Source organism: Pseudophryne corroboree, chromosome 2, assembly GCF_028390025.1.
Source record: "Pseudophryne corroboree isolate aPseCor3 chromosome 2, aPseCor3.hap2, whole genome shotgun sequence".
NCBI lineage: Eukaryota > Metazoa > Chordata > Amphibia > Anura > Myobatrachidae > Pseudophryne > Pseudophryne corroboree.
Window position 1 is genome coordinate 379,191,840 of NC_086445.1, and position 27,609 is coordinate 379,219,448.

General features: G+C 42.8%; 1 protein-coding gene across 4 annotated transcripts in view; it reads left to right on the forward strand.

The window, feature by feature from the left end:
- PCCA (propionyl-CoA carboxylase subunit alpha) overlaps positions 1-27,609 on the forward strand; it is a 972,421-nt gene that overhangs the window by 438,901 nt on the left and 505,911 nt on the right. For all 4 annotated transcript variants that reach the window (XM_063953234.1, XM_063953235.1, XM_063953233.1 and 1 more), the window contains exons 13-14: positions 18,580-18,723; positions 21,225-21,299. In XM_063953234.1, coding sequence (XP_063809304.1) covers positions 18,580-18,723; positions 21,225-21,299 — 219 coding nt within the window. The remainder of the gene's footprint in view (positions 1-18,579; positions 18,724-21,224; positions 21,300-27,609) is intronic.

Below are 27,609 nucleotides of genomic sequence, written 5' to 3' on the forward strand. Positions count from 1 at the left end.
GAGACGGACCGTATAAATCGCATTTTCATCACATCATTGTTTCTACATTTGGGTCATAAATCAAGTCCAGGTTAATTACAGTTTCCTCACTCCTTAAACTCATTACCCTAGTACGATGATTGCACTTCATTAAAGCCTGACCGCATCTAAATATCAATCCAATCGATATGACAACACCTAAGATACATAGGAGAAACTTCCCAACATCCATTATGACTCCTTGAGCCCAGTCTCCTAAACCAGAAAACCAATTTCGCGGGTTCAACCATGACACCCAACCAGTCAGCTCATTACCTACAGCAGCAAGAGTGAGATTGTGTCTCCTGCGAAATTCCCACTTCAATTGGAGAATATCGTCCATCTTTTGGTCTATGACCTCGACCGGATCCTCGGTGCTATTTGTAATATATGTGCAACATTTCACGCCGTATTGTGTTGCCAGTGTGACACAATATCCGCCTGTCACTGCTGTGAGGTAATTGAGAACCATTCTATGCTGTACCAGTTCTGTTTTGTAAGCCTGAAGTTCTCTTCCAGTATACCTAAACGTGTCATCATACATTTCAGTGATATTATCTAACAAATTTGCGAGCGCCGATATGTATTTATAATTCAGCACTCCTCTAGCGGTGCGGGTGAAATCTAACGCGATTAAGAATTGAATCCCGGTGGATTCACTTATCAGATCAGAGACCGGATGCTCTGTCTTCTCTATCAGGTGCCTTTTAACAACGTGCTCGTAATGGGTGTGAGTATAAGGAGCTTGGGCACCACGGTGTATGTCTTTCATTTTGTCATGTGATACAGTCATTACTTCAGGCAGTACTTTTCCAATATAACACAATCCTTCAGAGTTTGGGGCAAGCCACTTGTACGCCTTTCACCCGCATATGAAATATGCATCATCGGGGAGAACATATGGGACGGAGTAGGACATAACCATATTACACACCTTCCATGTGAAATCTCCTAACCCTAATTCTTCCATCTGCTTAGTACACGTATCAGGTTGTACGATATGTGCACAGTATCCTGGTGATACCTCTCCAACTTTAGTAATCCTATTTCCTAAGGTATACCTATACCGGAAAGATTTTCCTCTACTGGCTATGTGGCGTACAAGCTCTGTATCTGTAGGCATTCTATCTGCTCTATGCGAAAAGGTCATGGTGTGGTTACTCCATGACACTTCCCAATTTCCCGGTTTTCGGGGATTGGAGATGTTGAAACATAATAGGGACCTATCCACATGGTATTGGTGGAGCTTCAAACTAGGAGGGCTGGAGATATTAAACCTCCGGTCCACCGGTCTCCCACCATTTAACTCAAGTTCCTCCTCTATCGTTAAAGGAAATTGTACTAGCCCTGATTTGCTATGACCCTGAGGTACTTGAGAGCATACCCAACAATCTGTTTTGTTTAACACATTACCCACTAAGGAGTGATAGTCACTCAATGGATGCCGGTCCATATGGATATTAAAACTGGATTGGCATTTCTTAATGCACCCATCCTCAATGACATTGTTACAGAGCCTACAGATACAGTTTTCTTCAGCTAACAATCCTTCACAATTCCTTCTATGGTCAATGCTATCGGATCGTTTTCTGATACTCGCCTTTGCTTGTTGATTATGTTGTTCTCGGAAAACTACGCCTCCATCTTTATCATCAGAACCCATTCCAGAACCTCTCTCGACCTCCATGGTACTCTCGCCGGAACAGACTGCTCTGGTCAACAGGAAAATCCGGATCACAGTCTCTTGGGGCAAGTCCATCTTATAGGAGGAAACGGAGAAGAATGAGAAGGGGGAAAAAGAAATTTTAGGGAGAGGGGATGGGAAGTGGAGAAAAACAATAAAAGGGAGTGGGGAGTCGACAACAGCTCTTGGTCTTGAGATTTTCACGGCTCAGGTGCCGCCTCAGTCCTCCTGGAACAGACACTCCAGTGATACAACCTCTACCGTCTGTTCCTTATCACGGGACTTCTCTGGATCAGCAACCTTCTTGCAGTGGGATGAATGAACCCAAGTCTCTCTCTCAGCAACCTTCAATGCTGTAGTGCTAGTCAATAAGACCTGGTATGGTCCTTCCCATCTGTCAATAAGGCAACCTGAGCGTAGAAAATTCCGTATCATTACATAATCCCCAGGTTCAATGTCATGACAATTACTATCTGGTAAATCAGGAATCACTAACTTCAGATTATCATTTTGATTCCTCAACTGTTTACTCATGTTAATCAAGTACTTTACAGTCACTTCATTGTTACATTTCAAATCATCCTGAGGGTTAATCATGACATGCGGTTGTCGACCAAACAAGATTTCAAAAGGGGACAGATTAAGAGGGGACCTGGGAGTGGTTCTGATGCTGTACAGTACAATGGGTAAAGCTTCTGGCCATGTCAATCCTGTCTCTGCCATCACTTTACTCAGTTTATTTTTAATAGTGCTGTTCACTCTTTCCACTTTCGCACTCGCCTGTGGACGGTATGGAGTGTGTGCAGCTTGCTATCAATTCCCATCAATTTACACATTCCTTGAAAGACATCACCTGTAAAATGGGTACCCCTATCACTTTCGATAATTCTAGGGATACCATATCTACATACAAATTCCTGCACAATTTTCTTCGCAGTAAACATAGCGGTATTTGTGGCCGCCGGAAATGCTTCGACCCAATTTGAGAAAACATCTATACAAACAAGTACATATTTCAAATTTCGACAAGGGGGTAATTGAATGAAGTCAATCTGTATTACCTGGAAAGGGCCGCCGGCAGGTGGGATATGGGATGGTTCTGTAGGTATTGCCTTTCCAATATTCTTTCTCGAACAGGTAAGGCACGACATTGCTCTTTTACTCGCATGAGAGGAGAATCCTGGGGCGCACCAATATGCTCTTACCAACTTGCACATCCCTTCCTTGCCTAGATGAGTCAGCCCGTGAGCTGCCTCAGCCAAACATGGAAGGTATGTTCTGGGGGCCACTGGTTTACCTTGTCCATCCGTCCAGAGTCCTGAGGACTCCTGGCCATATCCCTTTGCCTTCCAGACTGCCTTTTCCTGTGTGGAACACAAATTTTGCATCTCACACAACTTCTGTGTGTTGATGGTATTAAATACCATCAGTTGTGTTGTGTCTGTCTGTCTGGGGGTAGCAGCTGCTAACTTAGCTGCTTCGTCTGCTCGGCTGTTACCAAGCGATACTGGGTCTTGGCTATATGTATGTGCTTTACATTTGATAACAGCCACTCTGTCGGGTTCCTGTATCGCTGTTAGAAGCCTTTTTATGTGAGCTGCATGCGCTACCGGTGTACCAGCTGCCGTCATGAAATTTCGGAGGCGCCATAGGGCTCCGAAATCATGGACTACCCCGAATGCGTATCTAGAATCGGTGTAGATATTGGCTGATTTGCCCTTAGCCAATTCACATGCTCTGGTTAGGGCGACCAGTTCAGCAACCTGGGCTGAGTGAGGTGGGCCTAGCGGTTCCGCTTCTGTGGTGCCTTGGTCATCTACGACTGCGTATCCAGTACACAAGTCTCCCGAGTCTGACTGTCTATGACATCTACCGTCCGTGTAGAACGTAAGTTCTGCATCTTCCAGTGGGTTGTCACTGATGTCAGGCCTTGCGGTAAAATTTTGGGTCAAATATTCTATACAATCATGAGTGTCTTCCTTTGTATTAAATCCTCCTTCCCCAGTACTCTCATCCTCCACCCTTTGGGTCTGTCCAGACACACTTGGGAGATATGTTGCAGGATTTAATGCACTGCATCTCCTTATGGTGATGTTTACGGGGGCCATTAGTGCCAATTCCCATCTTGTAAACCGCGCTGATGAGACGTGCCTGGTTTGGGCAGAATTTAACAAGGCTGACACTGCATGCGGTGTATGAATTGTGAGGTTGTGACCTAGCACGACGTCTTCGCTTTTCGTTACTAGCAATGCTATCGCAGCAACGCTTCGCAAGCATGTGGGGAGGGATCGCGCTACCGTGTCTAGCTGAGCGCTGTAATATGCTACTGGCCTGCTGGCATCACCGTGCTTTTGGGTTAGTACGCCTGCCGCGCAACCAGCACTTTCTGTTCCGTATAGTTCAAAGGGTTTCCCATAGTCCGGCATACCTAATGCTGGTGCCTGCGTTAGGCACTGTTTAAGTCTCTCAAATGCTGCCTCAGACTCGTCTGTATGCGAAATCCGATCAGGTTTGTTTGAGGAGACCATTTCCTGCAAGGGTAACGCTAGGATGGAAAACCCTGGGATCCAGTTACGGCAATACCCACACATTCCTAAAAATGTTCTGATCTGTTGCTGGGTTTGTGGCAGTGTCATGTCTCTAATTGCTTGAATTCTATCAGCGGTCAGGTGTCTCAGTCCTTGTGTTAAACAGTGTCCCAGATATTTTACCTTAGTTTGGCATAATTGCAACTTGTCTTTGGAAACCTTGTGTCCTGTGTCTGAAAGATGAAACAGGAGCTGTTTCGTATCCTTCAGGGATGCCTCCAATGAATCAGAACACAGTAGTAGATCATCCACGTACTGTATTAATACTGATCCACTCACTGGTTGGAAAGACTGTAAACAATCATGCAAAGCCTGAGAAAATATACTTGGGCTATCTATGAATCCTTGTGGTAATCGAGTCCATGTGTATTGGACTCCTCTGTATGTAAATGCGAACAAATATTGGCTGTCAGGGTGCAGAGGTACCGAAAAGAAAGCGGAGCAGAGGTCAATAACAGTGAAAAATTTCGCAGTGGGAGGGATTTGCATTAGGATGACTGCTGGATTTGGCACTACGGGGAACTGACTCTCAACTATTTTGTTAATCCCCCTTAGATCCTGCACTAGCCGGTAACCCCTCCCCCCACTCTTTTTCACAGGGAAGATGGGACTGTTAGCAGTGCTGGACGTTCTTACCAGAATGCCCTGTTGTAGCAAGCGCTCTATTACTGGGTAAACTCCTAACTCCACCTCTGGCTTCAGAGGGTACTGTGGGATTTTTGGAGCTATCCTACCATCTTTTACTTGTACAACTACCGGAGCTACGTTTGCCATTAATCCAGTGTCCTGTCCATCTTTAGTCCAAAGTGACTCTGGTATCTGAGATGTCATTTCTTCTACTTGGGAGGGAGTCCTATTTGTCATAGTGGTATGTGACATTAATTTTGACGGGGAGTCTAACATGTCTCGTACTTCCTGAGCGTGATTCTCAGGTATGTCCAAGAATACACCTTCAGGAGTACAATAAATGACGCACCCCATTTTACACAGTAAGTCTCTTCCCAGGAGATTGGTCGGTGCCGATGCAGCCAGCAAAAAGGAATGCTTGGTATGTAAAGGCCCTATTGTAATCTCTGCTGGTTTGCTAACAGGGTAATGCTGGACTACTCCTGTTACTCCCACGGCTGGAATTGTCCTACCAGTGGTCCTCATGCCCACTGTCGAATTTATCACTGATTTGGCCGCCCCTGTGTCTACAAGAAAGTTTAATGATTTACCAGCTACATTGATTGCAATTTCTGGTTCACTTCCAAGACTTGCAATCAATTTTACTGGCTGCAGATTACAGGTATGGCCACACCCCTATTGGGTATGGTGACCTCCCTGAATCCCGCTGGCAGCAACTACTTGTGAGGGAGTTAGCTGGGAACTACCAGAGGTTTGCCAATCTCTGTTTGGGGGGTATCTTTTTGTTTCCCCTGCATGTGGCTCATAACTCCGTTTCTGCGGACCTTGCTCCCAATGTCGTGTGTTGTGTCGTTGTCTAGGGGGTTGGTATGAGTTTCGTACATTCTTTACTCTACAATCTCGTGCCATGTGTCCCTGTTTATGACAAGAATAACAAGTAACCACACTTGACTTACCCACAGGGTTTGGTGATACAAACAAAGGCTGCCTTGTGGTCAGGGCCTGTATACTTACGGCCATTAACTTATCACTTTGTTGTTCCCTGTGTCTGGTGATGTTCCTATCGTGATCAATAGCAGCCTCTCTCAAAGTAGCCACAGACAGACCTCGCCAACATGGTTGTGTGGTCTGTACCCTAGTCTTTAATGATTCTTTTAAACCATCCATTAGTACCGATACTGCTACTTCTCGATGGTTTATGTTTGTTTTAATGTCCTCTATGCCTGTGTATTTTGCCATTTCTGATAATGCTCTGTGAAAATACTCTGCAGCTGTCTCTGACTCCTTCTGTTTAATGGAGAATATCTTGTTCCATCTGACTACCGCTGGGAAATATTCTTTTAACTGTAAGTTTATTCTTTTTACATTGTCTTTGTTGTACACATCTGTAAGAGGTACATCCTGATCTAATCCGCAATCAGCTAAAAATTGAGTTGCGTCAACATTGGAGGGTAAACATGCTCTCAGCAATATCTGCCAGTCTTTATTGTTGGGTTCTACAGTGTTACCTAAGTCTCTGATGTATTTTTGACTGGCAACTAAATCTTTTCTAGGGTCAGGGAATTCAGACACGATGGTCCTTAATTCCATTCTGGAAAATGGGCTATACATGGCAATGTTCCTCACAGGGGTGACCCCTGTTGTGTCAGTTTTCCCATTTGGAACAGCTATTACCCTAACAGGATTAACTCTAACAACATCACTCTGTGTGGGTTCTACAGCCTGTGGTGAAATGGCTTCAGCATAGTGTATGGTGCCGTACTTACCTGTAGACACGACCTCACCTATCCCTCCGCTAGGGGCCTTTGTTACTAATCTCGTGGGTGGAGCTGTGCCTACTGTGGTCTCTGCTATGGTGGCTGCTAGAGAGAGCGCTGAAATTGTTGCCGATTCGTCTTCTTGATCACACTCCTGAGGAAAGTTCAAAACAGGGTACAACTTGCACGGGTTAATACTTGCGTTGGTTAATTGGTTAACATTATCTTTAACGTTTATACAGTTGCTAAGTGTTTGTGTGTTACACCTTAGTGCGTCATTCTCCGCAACCAATTTCTCTCCTGATATGTATGGTGGCGGTGGGGCCGTGGCTATCAGTTTTCTGATTGAGCCAGATCCCGCCGCCTGAGCCAATCCTCTCTGTATGTCACCTTCCTGCTGCCACAACTGCAAACAATCGTAATGTTTGATTCGTCTCTTTGTTGATTTAATGAGACATATCCTTCTCCTTAAATTCGTTAACACCTCTGTGCTGAAGCTACCTACTCTTGGGAATTTCTCCCCGTCATGTACTGTCATTCTCTCCCATTCATCACATAAAGCTTCTGTGTGACTTCCGTATTTCTCACACATTACATACCTTGCCGACCCAATTGGTCGGTTCACTGAATCAACCCGAACCGAGGTTGATCGCCCCCTACCTGAACAAGTGGCCCCCATAGTTCGAAGGTGTTGCTTTATTTAACCAACCCTTACGCAAACCAAATGTCCAAAATAGGCTGACGGTGGCGGTTTACAGAGTACCCCACTCACTCGCCCACGCCGACCAATACGACCTGATCACACCGATATGGTGCTGGCGTACTCGACCTAGGGCCCCTGCGACCTGAACCTCTATTTACTGGAACCTGTGAGGGTGCTCCGAAGAACACTTACTCTTTCCAGTAACTATTGGTTGCTGGATAGTTCCTGAGTGAGCAGCGAACTTCCCTTAAAATAAAAAAAATTACACAAATCACGTTAGAATGTACAAATAGCGTTTATGACCTTCGTACACAAATAGTACCGGTCAGGTTTACTAATGCACACAATTACGTGCGGTACAATCGTTTAGTACACAAGCAACTAATCTTATGTACTGAGCGACCAGTGGAATCGAAAATTACGGCTGCGAATTCCTTCAGCCAGAGCTTATATGGCCTATATGGGTGTTGCACCAACCCTTTCTTGGTGTTGTGCCTGTGGACTGTATAGCGGACTTCCTTGTCTGCTGTACCTGAACCTGTTGGTCTGCTATGACCTCCTGGTCTGTTACAGTATGACCTCCTGGTCTGCTACACTCTAATGCTCAAATTGTATATTTAACCAGGGATGCCTCCCTAGCCACCATGTACGTCACTTACACGCATGTACCTCACGAGTACTCGACTTTTCTTGTGGTTCAACCTTAAAAATTGTAAAAACAAACACTCACTCACCGCATATACACTTTCGTTTCTATTTCTATTTCTGCGCAGAAATTTCTCTTTAGACCAGATGTGTTACAAATTAGGAGAAGGATCTATTAATTTAAATTTGGAATTAAAAAATTTTGTGCGATTTATCGCCTGGCGTTATTTACCGCGTGGCGCTACTTATCGCGTTGAGAGGAGAGAAAAAAAAAAAAACTTGTGATTTGAGTTACGTGGGCGTACCCGTACGCTCCGTTGCGTAATATACGCTGCGTGCGTCGGCCCTTGGATTGCGTACGCAAGTCTCAGTCTTTTGTTAGAGACACGTGTACGCAAAGCAAAGATCCACCGTGACACAATTTATACGTTTATCAACTATAGAACTGGCAAACAGGAGAGTGACATACGAAAATACACCAATGAAAAGGAAATGCAGATATATATGTGTGCGTGCGTGTGTACGCAAGACAGAAAAATAAACAGTTTTAAAAAGACACTATTGTTTTGTTCTTACCTCCGGTTCCCGGATTCCTTCAGCACCCTTTACTAAGAGAAGCAGACGCTTATCCAAACAGCACTACGAGGAATATGATCTCCCGCCCTTTGCTGCTGGATAATGTCTGCTGAAATTACCTAGTGCAGATATGTGAAGGACAGGGCGAGCCGCCAATTGATAAAGCTAAATATTTATCTTATATAATACCCTTTATGAGGTCTAAGAACACTGTACGCTATTTACGTATGAAGTACCGTAAGGGTACGCTAGTTGCGTAACAATCGCTTTGCCGTGATCGAGACGCTCAAGCGTCACGTTCACTCACGGCCAAGAGATCACAGGCAGGCACGTTATTGGCTGTTAACTAAAGTAATGATTCGCTATAGCGTAGCGAACGCTCGGGACCACGAGGAGATCACCAGCGGAGCTGACGCTCACTATATTAAACCTTTGTATCTAAACCATAAACAGTGTATTGTGCAGTAAAACCTTAGTGTAATATTAGAGAGTAAATGCAACACAGTATAACCTTATTACCTTAAAAGCTGTTTGAGCGTCACCGACGCTCTGAGAATACTTAATACTATAAGAAACACACAGATACCTGGGCTTAGGGTCCAACGCCTAACATATATATTTTGAATGATATACTTGTAAAAGAATTAATACAAATACAAATCATACACTACAACATAACATAGACTAACTAACCAGGTAACTACACAGTAAATACAATACAATTAAGTTTAAGAGAAAAATGAGAGAAAGAGAAGAGAGAGAGAGATATGGCCCATAATAACAAGAGAGAAACAGTATGATTACGGAGAAAAACTTACGCACAAAGGGGAAACGATCGCATGCGCCTCGATATCCAGCTCCCGATTATCAGCAATGAGAACCGTTGAAGAGAGTGAACTGGATATGGTCGGCTTGCCTATTTATGCCCCACACACAATGCAATTCAATGGTCCCTACAATCTTATTGTTCATTGGACACAGGAATTCGGCTTCGCATTATAACAAAAGGTCATAGGTTGATTCATACAGGTGGGCTGTGACTATTTCCAATAGCTCAGGTGGGAGGGAAACTGGGTTTCCCGCCGCATGGGTAATAAAGTGCAAATAAAGTAAATGTTCATAAACTTCTTATGTCCATAACTATTCGCACGAGCGATTGATCTGCTTCAAACCAACACCGGAATATTTCTAATTAAATATTCTTCCGATGGATACTAAACACCACTGTATTACTCCTGTCTGACCCTTCGTATCAAACAAAGAGGGATTTCTCTGTTCATGAACATTCTATATAAACCAAACTTGCAGAATCTATCAAAGGGACCATGATCTACAAAATACATTATATAGTGAAAATATGTAATGATTGAGTCGCACGCTACGATCGCATAAACTCTACCGTAAATACGCATACCATGCGCCTGCGGGTGCCCGCGACTGTGAGTATGCGCACGTACGGGAGAGCGTACGCATGCGCAGCACGGACCAGTATGAGGTGCAAATATGGCAGTGTGTGTAGAGATATTTTTCTGACTTTGACACTGTTCCAAGACTTACCGCGGCTGCGTTTGACGGCATGGCGGTTGAACGCAGGATCCTAGCGGAAAAAGGCATTCCGGATGAAGTTATTCCTACGCTGATAAAGGCTAGGAAGGACGTGACAGCAAAACACTATCACCGTATATGGCGAAAATATGTTGCCTGGTGTGAGGCCAGGAAGGCCCCTACAGAGGAATTCCAGCTGGGACGGTTCCTGCACTTCCTACAGTCTGGAGTGACTATGGGCTTGAAGTTGGGGTCCATAAAGGTCCAGATTTCGGCCCTATCCATTTTCTTTCAAAAGGAACTGGCTTCTCTTCCTGAAGTTCAGACGTTTGTTAAGGGAGTGCTGTATATTCAGCCCACTTTTGTTCCACCAGTGGCACCTTGGGATCTCAACGTGGTGTTGGGTTTCCTGAAATCCCACTGGTTTGAGCCACTTAAGACCGTGGAGCTAAAGTATCTCACGTGGAAGGTGGTCATGCTATTGGCCTTAGCTTCGGCTAGGCGTGTGTCAGAATTGGCGGCTTTGTCATGTAAAAACCCCTATCTGGTTTTCCATATGGACAGGGCAGAATTACGGACTCGTCCGCAATTTCTGCCGAAGGTGGTGTCATCTTTTCATTTGAACCAACCTATTGTGGTGCCTGCGGCTACTCGTGACTTGGAGGATTCCAAGTTGCTTGACGTAGTCAGGGCTTTGAAGATCTATGTAGCCAGGACGGCTGGAGTCAGGAAAACTGACTCGCTGTTTATCCTGTATGCATCCAACAAGCTGGGTGCTCCTGCTTCAAAGCAAACCATTGCTCGCTGGATCTGTAACACGATTCAGCAGGCTCATTCTGCGGCTGGATTGCCGCATCCAAAATCAGTGAAAGCCCATTCCACAAGGAAAGTGGGCTCTTCTTGGGCGGCTGCCCGAGGGGTCTCGGCATTACAGCTTTGCCGATCAGCTACTTGGTCGGGTTCAAACACATTTGCTAAGTTCTACAAGTTTGATACCCTGGCTGAGGAGGACCTTGTGTTTGCCCATTCGGTGCTGCAAAGTCATCCGCACTCTCCCGCCCGTTTGGGAGCTTTGGTATAATCCCCATGGTCCTTACGGAGTCCCCAGCATCCACTAGGACGTTAGAGAAAATAAGATTTTACTCACCGGTAAATCTATTTCTCGTAGTCCGTAGTAGATGCTGGGCGCCCGTCCCAAGTACGGACTTTCTGCAATACGTGTATATAGTTATTGCTTAATAAAGGGTTATGTTATGTTGGCATCCATTGTTTGATGCTCTGTTGTTTTTCATACTTTTGACTGGGTAAGTTTATCACAAGTTATACGGTGTGATTGGTGTGGCTGGTATGAGTCTTACCCTGGATTCCAAAATCCTTTCCTTGTAATGTCAGCTCTTCCGGGCACAGTTTCCTTAACTGAGGTCTGGAGGAGGGGCATAGAGGGAGGAGCCAGTGCACACCAGTAGTACTAAATCTTTCTTAGAGTACCCAGTCTCCTGCGGAGCCCGTCTATTCCCCATGGTCCTTACGGAGTCCCCAGCATCCACTACGGACTACGAGAAATAGATTTACCGGTGAGTAAAATCTTATTTTTTCTATATCAGTTGTTCTCAAACTGTGTGCCGCGGCCCACTGGGGTGCCTCGGGACAATTGCAGGGGTGCCTTGGATTGGTGGTCTAGGATCAGTTCAAATTATTTATGGTCAATGTTGGTGGCTGTCTATTATAAAACATGTGGACAAACAGAAACAAATCTTATCCCTCACCACACAATTGAACCTAAGGAGGACATATAAATTAATATTTCTTTCTATGATGATACTCTAGGGTGCCGTGATTCCAAAAAGTTTGGGAACCACTGATCTATGTGTTGAAGTTTTCAAAAATAAAGACCATAACTATACCAACTACTGCTAAAAGAGAGGAAGCGGATACTGATTTGCTTTAAAAAAAATTTTGCTGACTTACATGACAAAATACTGTGACTGTTTTTGAACACTGAAGATAGGGCCAAACTGTGAAATAAAAAGAAAATAACATTTAATTCCCTTGGGTTTTCACAGGTGCGCTTCTAACCCTATCTGTTTCTATTATTAGCAAACAAGCTACTTAAGGAGTATTGTGACGTTTGGACACTGTACTGAAGGTGTCGGGTGAATTCCAAATTAACCTATGTTTTTCTTTATTATGTTACCATGTCACAAGTGCTTCCCAGCAGCGTTAGTATCTGGCCTCCATATACAGTGTATATACACACACACACACACACACACACACACACACACACACACACACACACAATTACACAGTATCATACAATTAGAACTCGTATAGCAGTTCAAGATATATGATGGATGTGAGAAATGCCAATAAATGTTACTAAGAAGTTCTCGGGGGCATGCAAATAGGAAAGAAATAAAAAGGTATACACCTGACTCTTTCAGCGTGGTGTCAAGTATACAGTGTTTCTTAACTTGCACGCTTAGAAATTTGATTAACTTCAGTGTGTTTCTTCAACTGTCAAGTTACAATAATTTGCTTTTTAATTTGTCTTCTGAATTAACTGAGAACTTATATGACTTTTAAGTCCAGTGTTCCTTACTTGGTTGCTTGTGTTTGTATGGGGTCCTGCATGATGGCTACAAACTGCAACTTGATGGACAGCCATATGAATCTAATACATTTTTAAAATATGCCATCCCCAAAATATTATGAATTTTAATGAGGTTTCTTATCTGTTTTCTTTATAGAGCTTCCTAGGAACACCTTTGACATGTCTAGAGTTTGATATGTTATTGGTTATAATGTGTTGCAGTCGTGTGCGTTTTTGGCTATACATAAAAATGTTATGCTGGGTACACACTTACTGATATATTGGGAGCCCGTCGGCAGGTGTGTATAGACAGTATGTCTTTGAATAACATTGTTCAAAGACATATCACGTTGGCTCTGCAGTACAGCTGATGGCAGATATATTGGCGCATCTAGTCAGACGACAGCCCATACACTTGCTGCAGGGACCGTTGACACAGCTGGGCGAGCAAATTCAAATGCCCGCCCAGCTGCATCATCAGGACGACATAACGAGCAGCTGATTGGTTAGTGTGTATACTTAAGGCCCATACACGCTAGAAGATATGACCAATGGGAAAGATGAACAATGTGGAAGATGAGCAATTTCCCTTGAACTTCCCAGAGCCCTGACAAACGAAATTGAGTGTACACACTAAGCAATTTTTCAAACAATATGAAAGACGAAAGATATCTTTAGAATTGTCACCTTTTTTATACCCCTTTCACACCTGCACCCCTGAACACGGGTTTTTGGCACATGAAAGCGCAAATCCCATGTTCATGTGCGATGTGAAAGGGGTCCAGGGTTAAAGTACCGGGTCGAATGACCCGGTATTTCAATCCTCCTCTTGAGCAGGGTTGAACACATGTTCAACCCGGCTCACTGTGTGGTGTGAACGGGAGCCGGGTCGATGCAATGAACGGGCTGCCACCCCGCTATAGTGTAGAGCCGTCTGTCCCTATAGCGGGGTGGCAGTGACATGATGTTATGGTCTTGAACGGTCATTTAGTGACCGAGGTCGACGGGAAATATTATGTAGGCGTTGAGATGCCACGGTTTTTGGAGATGATATTTTATGGTATTTCATGCTGAGCCACCGCGATTTGCTGTTCATTTTCAATGCCCAAATTTTGGGTGATATTAAAAGAATGTATTTTTCAAAGTTGGACTGAGTGCCCTTCCCTACAGATTTTTTGTATTTATCTGGACTGTAATGGAACAGAACTTAAGGAGCACCATATATTTGATTATTGGAGTGTGCAAGTATCTACATAAAGGGTCTATATATATATATATATATATATATATATATATATATATATACTGTACACACATACGCAGTGGGGCAAAAAAGTAATTGGACAGTCACCGACTGTGCAAGTTGACCCACTTAAAAAGATGAGAGGTCTGTAATTTCCATCATAGGTACACTTCAACTGTGAGAGACAGAATCTGAAGAAAAAAAAACCCCAGGAAATCACATTGTATGATTTTTAAACAATTTATTTGTATATTCTTGCGGAAAATAAATATTTTGACAATCAAAAAGTTTAAAGGTGGGTACACACTATTAGATATATCTGCAGATCAATTGATCTGCAGATATATCTATGTACGGATCGGGCAGTGTGCTGAGCATACACACAGCCCGATCCGTCGGGGACTGACGTCATGAACGCCCGCCCATTTCACCTGTCAATCACCGCCGGCCGCCGCAGCATGTGTATGGGCGGTCAGACGACCGCCCCGTACACACACAGCGACGGGCCAATATATCGTTAGATATATTGGCTGTCGGCTGTGCTGCGCGGCCGACGCGATACGTCTGTGAACGACGGAGTTCACAGACATATCGCCCGTACACACTGGCCGACGGTCCCGCGATGTATCGGCCGTTCAAGAGAACGGCTGATACATCGACCAGTGTGTACGGGCCTTAACTCAATACTTTGTAATATAACCTCGGTTGGCAATTACAGAGGTCAAATGTTTCCTGTAGTTCTTGACCAGGTTTGCACACACTGTAGCAGGTTTTTTGGCCCACTCTTCCATTCAGATCTTCTCTAGATCTGTCATGCTTTGGGGCTGTCGCCGGGCAACACGGACTTTCAACTCCCTCCACAGATTTTCTATTGGGTTGAGGTCTGGAGACTGGCTAGGCCACTCCAGGACCTTGAAATGCTTCTTACGGAGCCACTCCTTAGATGCCCTGGCGGAGTGTTTGGGGTCATTGTCATTCTTTAAGACCCAGCCATTTTCCATCTTCAATGCTCTTACTGAGGGAAGGAGGTTTTTGCCCAAAATCTCACGATACATGGCCCCATTCATCCTCTCCTTAATACGGGTCAGTCGTCCTGTTCCCTTTGCAGAAAAGCAGCCCCAAAGCATGATGTTTCCACCCCCATGCTTCACAGTGGGTATGGTGTTCTTGGGATGCCATTCATCATTCTTCTCCCTCCAAACACGGCGAGTGGAGTTTATACCAAAAAGTTTGATTTTGCTCTCATCTGACCACATTACATTCTCCCAATCCTCCTCTCGATCATCCAGATGGTCACTGGAAAACTTTAGACGGCCCTGGACATGTGCTGGCTTAAGCAAGGGGACCTTTCGGGCGCTGCAGGATTTCAATCCATGACGACGTAGTGTGTTACTAATGGCAACCTTTGTGACTGTGATCTCAGCTCTCTTGATGTCATTGACCAGGTCCCCCCGTGTAGTTCTGGGCTGATTCCTCACCGTTCTCAAGATCATTGATACCCCACGAGGTGTGATCTTGCATGGAGCCCCAGGTCGAGAGAGATTGTCAGTGATCTGTTATTTCTTCCATTTTTTAATAATTGTGCCAACAGTTGATCTCTTCTTACCAAGCTGCTTGCCTATTGTCGAGTAGATCATCCCAGCCTTGTGCAGCTCTACAATTTTGTCCCTGGTGTCCTTAGACAGCTCTCTCGTCTTGGCCATTATGAAGAGGTAGCAGTCTGACTGTTTGAAGGTGTGGACAAGTGTCTTTTATACAGATAACCAGTTCAAACAGGTGCCATTAATACAAGTAACGAGTGGAGGATAGAAGAGCTTCTTAAAGAAGAAGTAACAGGTCTGCGAGAGCCAGAAATCTTGCTGCTTGGTAGGAGTCCAAATATTTATTTTCCACAAGAATATACAAATAAATTGTTTAAAAATCATACAATGTGATTTCCTGTGTTTTTTTTTTTCCAGATTCTGTCTCTCACAGTTGAAGTGTACCTATGATGGTAATTACAGACCTATCTCATCTTTTTAAGTGGGTCAACTTGCACAATCGGTGGCTGTCCAAATACTTTTTTGACCCACTATATATATATATATATATATATATATATATATATATATATATACACACATATATACATACTCTCTCCAAGTGTGGCACTCCTGGGAACAAACACCAGAGGTCTTGTAGGCTGGTATAATACGTGGATAAATATATATATATATATATATATATATATATATATATATATAAACACAGTAGTATCTTTATCTCGCGCCAACCTAGAAGCGGCACCACGGGAGAGATCTTTGTTGGGAGACCTCAAAAGCATACAAGAATAAACACAAATTCCCAAGTGCGCTAAAGTGGAATGTAATTACACAGTTCTTCCAGCGTTATTTTCGTCGGAATGTAGACTGGAGGGTATTTAAATCTGGGGACCTGTAACAGACACCCCTCACCAAATAGTCACCCAAACAAGAGGCCAACAGGCCAATTAGTAAAAAGTTATTTTAATAACGTATATACAGTTCAAAGTATAAAATTGTGTCAATAAAATGCAACTAAAAGAGTACACAGCCAACACGTTTGTAAGGAGGCCACACACACTACTGAGCCTCATTTTTACTTGTTTTAAGGACTTTACATCAAAGTTGGATCAGCCTGTAGTGTGTTTTTCCACTTTAATTTTTAGGGTGACTCCAAATCCAGACCTCCATGGGTTAATAAATTTGATTTCCATTGATAATTTTTGTGTGATTTTGTTGTCAGCACATTCAACTATGTAAAGAACAAAGTATTTAATAAGAATATTTCATTCATTCAGATCTAGGATGTGTTATTTTAGTGTTCCCTTTATTTTTTTGAGCAGTGTATATTGTCTAGTGTGTATGGCCTTTTACCTGGGTTGGCCACTCTGTAGGCACAACCTCTGGTCCGCCATCATCCTAGTGTGTACCCAGCTTTAAAAATTTTATTTTGCTTTTAACACTAAAATATTGTATGCAATATTTCTGAATTATGCCAGTACCAGGTTTCTGAAGATGTACATGGCAAAAGCAGATTTCTTTTTGGTAGGAACATAAAAATATTTAATACTCAATTTGAAAGTTACATTTTTAAGTCTTTTAGTTTTCTTTTTCTGATGTCAGTACTTTTTTTATGCTGTTTAACCAAACCTCCTATAAGAGATTTTATTGGCATAGCGGTTTTCCTGGTGGCTGGGGAAGATGGGTTGGCATTTTGCATTGTGGAATTGGTAGTATTGCTTATGCCAACCATATGTCAGTCACCATTCTCTGAGACTAGAGCATACTGAAAGCAGGCTACCCATAGGCATGGTGTGAAAGGCTGGAGTTATTCCCACAATGGCATCTTCCAAAACGGTTAGCAGTAATTTGCTGATCTCAGAAGAACTCCAGTCCATCACTGCTATTGTGCATGCTAAGCACTCCACAGATAAGTCTTCAGGGAAAAAAACTGAAGGATCCATCTGGTCATTTCTGCTACATTGCGCTGATATAAGATTACGCTAATCTGGTTGCTTGTCAGGACAGGTTAGTGAAAGCAGGCGAATTGCTGAGACTCAGAGTAGACTAGCTGTACAGGAAATCATAAGCTGCTCCGGTCCATGCCATGTTTAGTATGTCAGAACAGCATGATAATAAGCTTCCTCCGGTTGTACATTTAAAATACAACAGATTGCAAGATTAATGCACAGTTTTATATCCCTGAGTATGATTTAACTGGCTATCATGGGATGAAAAACAATTGTTGGGTATTTTTATTCGTCGTAAGAAAAAGAAATGGTACAGTACCTCAGTAGACTGTACATCTGCAATATAACGTTGTTTCTTTCTTATACTATATTAGTTAAAAACAGGCTATTATTATTATTATTATTATTATTGTTCAAGTTCAGAACATGAGGTTAGTATAACTAATCTGCTTCAGATCTTCATTACACTTGTTTTAAATAATAAACAGTAAATGGTGAGTTAACACTTAAACTTCTACTTCTTACTTATGTAACACTTAAGGTGGGTACACACTAATAGATATATCTGCAGATCAATTGATCTGCAGATATATCTATGTACGGATCGGGCAGTGTGCTGTGCATACACACTGCCCGATCCGTCGGGGGACCGACGTCATGAACTGGGCGGGCGGGCGCCCGCCCGGTTCACCTGTCAATCACCGCCGGCCGCTGCAGCATGTGTACGGGCGGTCGGACAACCGCCCCGTACACACACAGCGACGCGCCAATATATCGGTAGATATATTGGCCGTCGGCTGTGCTGCGCGGCCGACGCGATACGTCTGTTAACGACGGAGTTCACAGACGTATCAGCCGTACACACTGGCCGACGGTCCCGCGATATATCGGCCGTTCAAGAGAACGGCCGATATATCGACCAGTGTGTACGGGCCTTTAGTTTACCTAATATCCAGAACACGTTTACTGATATTCTGAAGCAGTTTAGTAATAATAACCTCAGGGGCCCCATTTTCTGAACTTGATCCTGTTGTTGTTGTTGTTGTTGTTGTTGTTGTTGTTGTTGTTGTTTTTATTATTATTATTATTATGACCATTTTAACATTGCAGGTTGAGCATCCCATCACAGAATGCATTACAGGCCTGGACCTTGTTCAAGAAATGATTCGTGTTGCTAAGGGTTACCCTCTGAAGCACAAGCAAGCGGATATTCCCATAAATGGCTGGGCATTTGAATGTCGTGTCTACGCTGAGGTAAGAAGTGGTGTTAATGGCTGAAGAATGATATTGTTATAGCTGGCTTCATGAAGCCACGGTGTCAGTGCTATTTTTTGACAGTCTGTAAGAATGTTCAGTTTTGATAGGGTTCCTTTTTACTTCTTTAATCAGGAAAGTAAGATACCAAGGGGGAGATGTATCAAACCTAGTAGAGATAAATTGGAGTGGTTGCTTAAAGCAACAAACCAATTGGATTCTGTGATTTCAAAGACTGTGCAGTGTAAATGACAAATGCTGATTGGTTGTTCTGTTCAGCTTCTCCACTTTCTCTTGCTCCAAAACTTGATACATGTTCCCCTTAGCCTTTAAACAATTTAATTTAAACAGATTTTTCAACCACATTAAGGTAAATATTTATTTTATTACATATTTATGTGTTGTTGTTAACGTGAGGCTAATTAAGCACAACTGACACATGTAATCTGTTGAGGATTCTATCCTTTTGGTAAGGGATATTTATTTATTCCCATCTGTGCACAGAAGTCTTCCTGTGGTAACAGTAGGTCACAGGGCACTGCTCGCACACTTATCACTGTTTACAGTCTTATCATTCAGGAGAAGTTTACAAGTCTTTGTTACATAGTAACATAGTAACATAGTATCTGAGGTTGAAAAAAGACAATTGTCCATCGAGTTCAACCTATTTGCATACCTCCCAACTTTTAGGATGCTGATAGCGGGACTCTTGCGCGGCGAAGCCGCGCGCCGTCCCGAAAATGGGGCGTGGTCTCGAACGTGATGGGCGTGGCCACACTTGAGTGGGCGTGGCCTCGCCAAATGGTCCGGGTTTTTTATTTTTTTCATTTTGGGGGCGTGCCCAACGCTCTCCCAGCAGCTGGGCAGCCTCCGCTCCCCTCCTAGCTCTGAATACATGCCGTGCGCACAGCATGTATTCAGTGATCACCGGCTGCTTTGCAGAGCAGAGCAGCGGGTGATCAAAGCCTCCCCTAACTGCCCCCCCACCCGCGGGACACTGCTGCCCGCGGGTGGGACAGCGGGACAGGGTCCAAATAGCGGGACTGTCCCGCTGAAAGCGTTACAGTTGGGAGGTATGTATTTGTGGTGTCCTATGCATGATGATTTGACTAAAATTTCTGACTGATGCTGCTGTCAGCCATTGCATTTTATCCCTATTTATAGTAACTATAATGCATGACTATGCACCATACCCCTGGATATCCTTATCCATTAGGAATTTATCTAACCCATTCTTAAAGGTGTTGACAGATTCCGCCATTACAACTCCCTCGGGCAGGGAATTCCAAACACGTATTGTCCTTACCGTGAAAAAGCCTTTACGCCGTATTGTGCGGAATCTCCTCTCCTCTAACCTGAGCGAGTGTCCACGAGTCCTCTGTGTTGATCTAACCAAAAACAGGTCCCGCGCAAGCTCTGTGTATTGTCCCCCTATATATTTGTAGATGTTGATCATATCCCCTCTTAGTCTCCGCTTTTCCAATGTAAACATGCCTAGTCTTTCAAGCCTTTCCTTGTATTCCATCGTCTCCATGCCCTTAATTAGTTTGGTCGCCCTCCTCTGTACCTTTTCAAGCTCCAGGATATCCTTTTTGTAGTACGGTGCCCAGAACTGTACACAGTATTCAAGGTGTGGCCTCACTAGTGATTTATATAACGGGAGTATAATACTCTCGTCCCTAGCATCAATACCCCGTTTTATGCATGCTAATATCTTATTAGCCTTCTTTGCTGCAGTCCTACTTTGGGTACTACTGCTTAGCTTGCTTCTCACATTGGTGGTCATTCTGAGTTGTTCGCTCGCTATCAGTTTGTAGCAGTCGTGCAGTCGGTGAGCTGCTGCCCTCTGGGATTGTATCTAAGTTTAGCAGAAGTGCGAACGAAAGGATCGCAGAGTGGCTACAAAAAAAATGTGCAGTTTCAGAGCAGCTCCAGACCTACTCAGCGCTTGCGATCACTTCAGACTATTTAGTTCCTGTTTTGATGTCCCAAACACGCCCTGCGTTTGCCCAGCCACGCCTGCATTTTTCCTGGCACGCCTGCGTTTTTTCGAACACTCCATGAAAACGGTCAGTTAACACCCAGAAACACCCTCTTCCTGTCAATCACTCTGCGGCCAGCAGTGCGACTGAAAAGCTTCGCTAGACCTTGTGTGAAACTGCATCGGCCGTTGTGAAAGAACGACGCGCGTGCGCATTGCGCCGCATACGCATGCGCAGAAGTGCCGCTTTTTTTGCCTGAACGCTGCACTGCGACCGAAAACAGCTAGCGAACAACTCTGAATGACCCCCATTGCCTTAATTAGTATGTCCATTCATTCAATTACACTTTTAGGATACATAAGATATATTTTGTTACATTCCATATATTTTTATACATACCTATGGTCAGAATAGGATATACAGTAGCTGGGAAGCAGGAATTGCATCGAACAGGCTTGGGAATACTATACTTGGGGGTTTCAGGGTTTCAATAATTGTATTTTATGTTTTTTGTACTAGGATCCATACAAATCCTTTGGTCTTCCCTCCATCGGTCGTCTTTCTCAGTACCAAGAGCCGCACCAGCTGCCAGGGGTACGTCCTATCTCTTTTTGGATTAATATAATTTATTACTGAAAATAAAGATGTAGTGTTGTGGTAATGGTGCTCAATGCAGCGATAGCTCTGTAGGGTAGAGAAGCCAGCATTCACCTTACAAAGTGCGTTTGTTACAGATGACGCTAGATTACATTTTTAAGAAACTGACCCTTTACTGCATAAAAAGAACAAAAAGCTCTCCCTTTCTGTGTAATAAACGTACAATTGGTGTAACTGTGCAGACTGACAGGGCTATACCATCTGTGTGTACAATTACTCAGACTGATTACTTGCGTGGAAGGGAGGAAGAATTCAAAATGTAAAGATGTTATTGGATATGTGATTTATTTCACTTCTTAAAATTGTTTTTCCCATATTCTTTCTAATGGGACCTGACCCTTTCTTGGCTCAGAGACGCCATGCTGTGTTCAAAGCCTGTGAGTAGAACAAAAATTTCAAGGGCTTAACAGGCATTATGTCTCGCTAAATATTAGAAAAGAAAACATACATTAGAGGTTGTGCTTAAACATCACTTGTGAACGTCAAGCAAACATTCATTGAATTAAAATGCACGTTAATTATTCAGGCTTTCTTTCCCTCTGTTTCGTCTTCATTTTAATAGCTAACAAGATGTCAAGCATTTTGCCCTTGCAAGTTTTTGCAATTTGCAGTTTTCAAACGTGAGACCTGTTGAAAGTGCAAGTGATAATGGACCAGACCGTACCCCCTACAGGCAGTGTCCCACCAAATCGTGCTTCAATTAATGCTGCAGCAGGAGTTTTGTGTAATAACATTTCTGCTTGCAAGCTATCTGTAGAGAAAAAAAACAATTAAAATGCCTTAAATATTCTGTGTACTGCAGTTATTTGCTGATATGAATGTAGCATGTCAGCTAAATGGACCAAGGGATAGATAAAGTGATTGGGTGCAGGGGAGTGCACACTAAGCTTTGTCTGTCATTATTGCTACGAGCAATCAAATTGATGCCAGCAGGACAGTAGACGCGTTGACAGCTGTAATTATGTATCTCCATGGTGATCACTTTTGGCCTGTCATGGAGGCCCACTTGTCCCCTACCTTACAAGCATTTAATCAGATTGGGCTGTCACTTGTCAGGTAGACATGGCGGGCTGGGAGTTGTGTTTTGAGGGAGAGGTGATTTGAAAATGAAGGGTGGGAGACGCCTGAATGCTTCACATGGTATGTTACAGTACAGACATAATATACTTTAATTATGCCAGAGGCTTCAGAGCTGTAGTGAGGACACTGCCTATAGTGTTACTGATCTGCTTCATATTGCTTGATGGTCGTTTATGACGATTAGAGCTGATACTCTTAGTCAGCAGCATATTATGTGTCTAATCATGGAATTAATTGCGAGCAAGTTAATTATGTTTTTATGTGGTTCCTCCCTTAGACTGAGTTTTCAATTAACTGTGGTCTTAATGGTTTAATAAAACGATGGTTACTCTTAAATGCACACATGCTCACACTATAAAAGTATTATGATAACCAGTTGAATTTGCATAAGAAAACTGGTGATATATATATATATATATATATTATATAGATGATATAACGCCGGGGTGCCCTCCTTACTTTAATGTATGCTGTAATCCTCCTTGGGACATGGTTAAGTCCACTACTGAAGAAATAGAGGTGGCACTCCATGGTCTTGGGTATAAAAAGTGTATTCAGATTTTACATAGTAATGTTCATGGCTCTGGTAACGGCGTTTCAAAGCTCTACGCCCTCTTCTTCAGGTTGTGCAGTATGACCAAGTGAGGAAACAGAAAAGCAAAGCTAAAAGTGGAAACTGTAAAACTGTTCCTTATCAATTTTTTGGTTTTGCCTTTTTGTTTGCTGACTTGGTTATGAAAATATAAGAAAAAAACAATAATATTTTTTTAAAGATAATCAGACGTGTTCACATGGATTTCATCATGGGAATAACTATAGTCCATGCACCAGCAATTTTTAAGAACAGATTAAGGCAGTGGATCTCAAACTGTGTGCCATGGCACCCTGGGGTGTCGCAGGACACTTGCAGGGTTCCCTGGGTTTGTGGTCCAGAACCAATTAAAATTATTTATAGTCAATGTAATAGGCAAAACCAGTGCTGGTGGCTGCCAATCATAAAATATGTGGGCAAACAGGAGCAAATCCTGTCCTTCACCACACAATTAAACCTAAGGATGATGTATAAACACACTTTACTTTATTTAATTTTTATTTTTAAATTTCTCAATAAGAAACTTTTAGCCTAGGGGTGCCGTGAAAAAAATTCTGGCACTCTTCTAGGGTGCCATGATTCAAAAAAGTTTGAGAACCACTGGATTAAGGTGATTATCTGATCTACGCTACATACATTAGGCCACAAGGACAAACAAGAATGTACACCACACTGGAACAGCTCACCGTCAAAATGAACGTAGGGGCTACCAGATGTGTGTCTAAAATGACAGTTCAGCCTATCTAGCTGCTATCCGCGCTGCCCTTGGCAGTTACTCTGGCTATTAGCTGGTGGTCATTATAATATGTGTGTTTGTGTGTATGTGTTAATTATTTATTCTGACCCTAACCTTAAACTTAATGAGGCCAGAATCATGTCTTGTTATACCAGAGGTTGTAAACACAGAGACATGTTGGTAAAAACCGACATTTCAAGAGATACAGTAAAAGTGGAATTGGGTCCTATACAGTTAAGATGGGATGTGTAAGATGCACTTGCACTATGTGCCAGTTTCTCATCCCATGTGATATTTTTTATCACCCAACATCTGGCAAGAAATATTATATCAGACACATATTGACATGTAACTCATGGTTTGTGGTGTACCAGATCATTTGCCTGTGTGGCTTGTCCTTACATTGGGAAGACTGAAACTGCTTTCAAGACCCGTATGACGGCACACAGATCAGCCATTAGAGCAACATACAAAACACTTAATAGCGAACAACCATTTGCATGCCACTTCCTAAATATGCAACCTCCACTCTCTGCCATCAGTTACCGCATGATAGATCAAGTTCCTGTGTCTGTTCCTGGAGGCAATCGGCCACTTAAGTTACTCCGGTGTGAGGCAAGGTGGATACACCGAGTCAACCACTGTAACAACTATTGTTCTTAATGATCAACTTAATCTGAATATATTTTGTTATTGTTGTAGGTAACATAGAAACATAGAATTTGACGGCAGATAAGAACCACTTGGCCCATCTAGTCTGCCCCTTTTTTTTTTATCCTTTAGGTAATCTCAACCCTTTTTGAACCTTAATTCTTTGTAAGGATATTCATATGCCTATCCCAAGCATGTTTAAATTGCTCTACAGTCTTAGCCTCTACCACCTCTGATGGGAGACTATTCCACTTATCCACTACCCTTTCTGTGAAGTAATTTTTCCTTAAATTTCCCCTGAACCTCCCCCCCTCCAGTTTCAGTGTATGTCCTCGAGTTCTAATACTTCTCTTCCTTGAAGAATGTTTCCCTCCTGAACTTTGTTAAGACCCTTGATAGGTAGTACCCCTATGGATAACTTTTTATTGCCCTGCACTATTTTCACTGTAATTAAGGGTATATCCCCTACAGTTATTTACCATCTGTCTGTAAGATGATTAATATTTTTATTTAATGTATGCTCCATTTTGTGTAGCGCTTGTTTATGCCACTGGGACTTAGAGACTTTTTTTCATCCTTCAGTATTATACTACTGTTGTTGACTACCTTTATTGTCTTTTTCATCTTAATATTCAGCTTGTATTGTTCATCCCCCCCCCCCCACCCCGCCCCAGAAACGTTTTTATTAGGTTTTTTACACGGAAAAGAAAAACAATCAGTACAGAGAGCAATACATAATGGTAACACTCATAACCATACATGATGATGAAAACCGTAAAGCCCCTGACATACAGAAATACAAAACATAAAAAAAGAGAGGATGGGGAAAGAGAAAAGGAGGAAAAAAAGGGGGGGGGTGAGTGTAAGGAACTTCAAGCATTATCAGTCACTGATTATAACAATTGGGTGAACCAACAACATTTAAAAAGTCCAAAGCGTAAGAATGAAGAATGGTACAACTGAAAGAGCAATACAGTAATAAAAAAAGCATCTATCAAAATCAATATAAAATGTAAGATAGGGAGAGCAGGTCATTATGTTGTGTCAGACATCCCGCGAGTATTCGGGGTGTATACCAGCAGTAAGATTACGTTTGGAGACCAGCCAGGGGTTTCAAACACCTGTATAACTTTGCCTCAAGTAGGGGAGTCGAGTGAATCAACAAGGGGGCCCCATTTCTTATAGAATGAGACTACACCAGATTCTAGAGCTGTAAAAATGGTTGGTCTGTCATAATAAAGAGTTTGCAACAAAAGGGATTTAACCGTTCCCAAAAAAGAGGGGGGGGGGGGGCAGGGGGGACTAGTCCAAACACATAAAATTGTCTTCCTGGCAGTTGTTACTATATTGGTCAACAAGGGGATGAAGTTAGGACCATCAGAGCCTAAGGACCAATGTTTAAAATTTGCGCATAATAGTGCAAGGGGTTCAGCTTGAAGTAGTAAATGAAAAATAGAATTGATATAGTTTGTTACTTTGCCCCAAAATGTATGTATTTTCGTGCATGACCACATGTTGTGAAAAAAGGTTGCGCTCTGCGTTTGCCTAAAGTGTAATCACCCGACTCCCTTGAAACCATATGCTTTCTTCTGGCCTGGGAGATATACACCCAATTAATTGTGTTAATGTGAACCACTTGTAACCAGGTGCATCACAAATATTTCAATGTGGATTCGAAATGATCAAGTAATAGGTCAGAAGAAATTGTAGCGGGAACAGCTCGCTCCCATGCTGCTACATTCTGCATCCAAACTCTAGTAGGTACTGATCTTGACAGTTCAGCACTCAAGTATTTTGTCTTATATGGGTGTAAAACAATAAATGCTAAGAGTGATTGTATAGGCTCAGGTGATGGCAAGAGAGACAGCCGTGAGGTAATTGACTTAGCATAATGAGAAGCTTGGAGATACATAAAAACCTGTTGGCATGGAATCTGGTATGTGGCCTGCAAGTCAGAAAACTGTAAAATCGTGCAGCCAGGGTCAAAAACATCCCTTATTTTTTAGATACCCTTTAATATCTAGTGTGAGAACATAACATTGTTTAACCCCGGGGTGAATTAAGGATTCCCACAAAAAGGTATATATGGAGATGCAGTATACAGTCTAGAGAGCTTAAAACAAATTGCCTTCCATGCCACATATGTGTCATGGACCATAATATTATTACAAATATTTGGTGGAAAAAGGCGTTTTGGGGTGTGGAGCAGTGCTGCCGCAGAAAAGGGGGCAAAAAGACGCTTCAGACGAAGCATGGGTATTATTCTCCTTACCTAACAACCAGTCACTGATATATCTAAAGTATATTGAGTTAGTAAACAGTTTAATGTCTGGGAGACCCAAACCACCTTAGTTGTGGAGCAATAATTTGGTAAGAACTATGCCGGATGTCCACCCTTCCATAAAAAAGTGGTAAATAAACGTAAACAGTGTTTGATGTCAGTTGGGGATAGGGCGATAGGTAGCATTTGAATTGGGTAAGACAATTTGGGGAATATTATACTTTTAATCAAAGCTAGCCTTCCCAGCAGTGACAACGGTAATAATTTCCATGAGTCTAGTAATTTTGCAATTTGAGAGATGATCGGGGAGAAGTTAGAGCGATATAAAGCTGACAGTGACAAAGGGATATTTATACCTAAGTATTTAAATTGAGTACGGTTAACACGGAAATAACTGAACGCGGGGTCTAAAAGGTCAGAGGCACTAAGGCCCGGGAGCGGTAGAAGTTCAGATTTATGTAAGTTGATTTTATAACCCACAAATGACCCAAAGAGACAATATCGGTATTATATTTGGAATAGAGGTTTTGGGATGAGACAAAAAGCAGCATATCGTCTGCAAAGAGGGATAATTTTAAATCAGACTGACTCAAGGTAATCTCTTTGAAGCTGTCAGAAGAGCGAAGAACAATAGCAAGCGGTTCCAACGCCATTGCAAACAATAATGGGGACATAGGACATCCCTGCCGAGTGCCTTGATAAATCTGGAAAGGAGAAGAAAGACAGTCATTGCTGGACACCTGGGTAAGGGGGGAGGAGTAAAGAGCCTTCAGCAAAGAGGTAAAATTCCCAATGAATCCAAACCTCGTAAGAGTGTGAAATAAATGATCCCTGGTAAATAGGTCAAACGCCTTCTGTGCGTCCATAGAAATAATAGGCTGATGGGAAGGGTTCGCAGAGAAGGTGG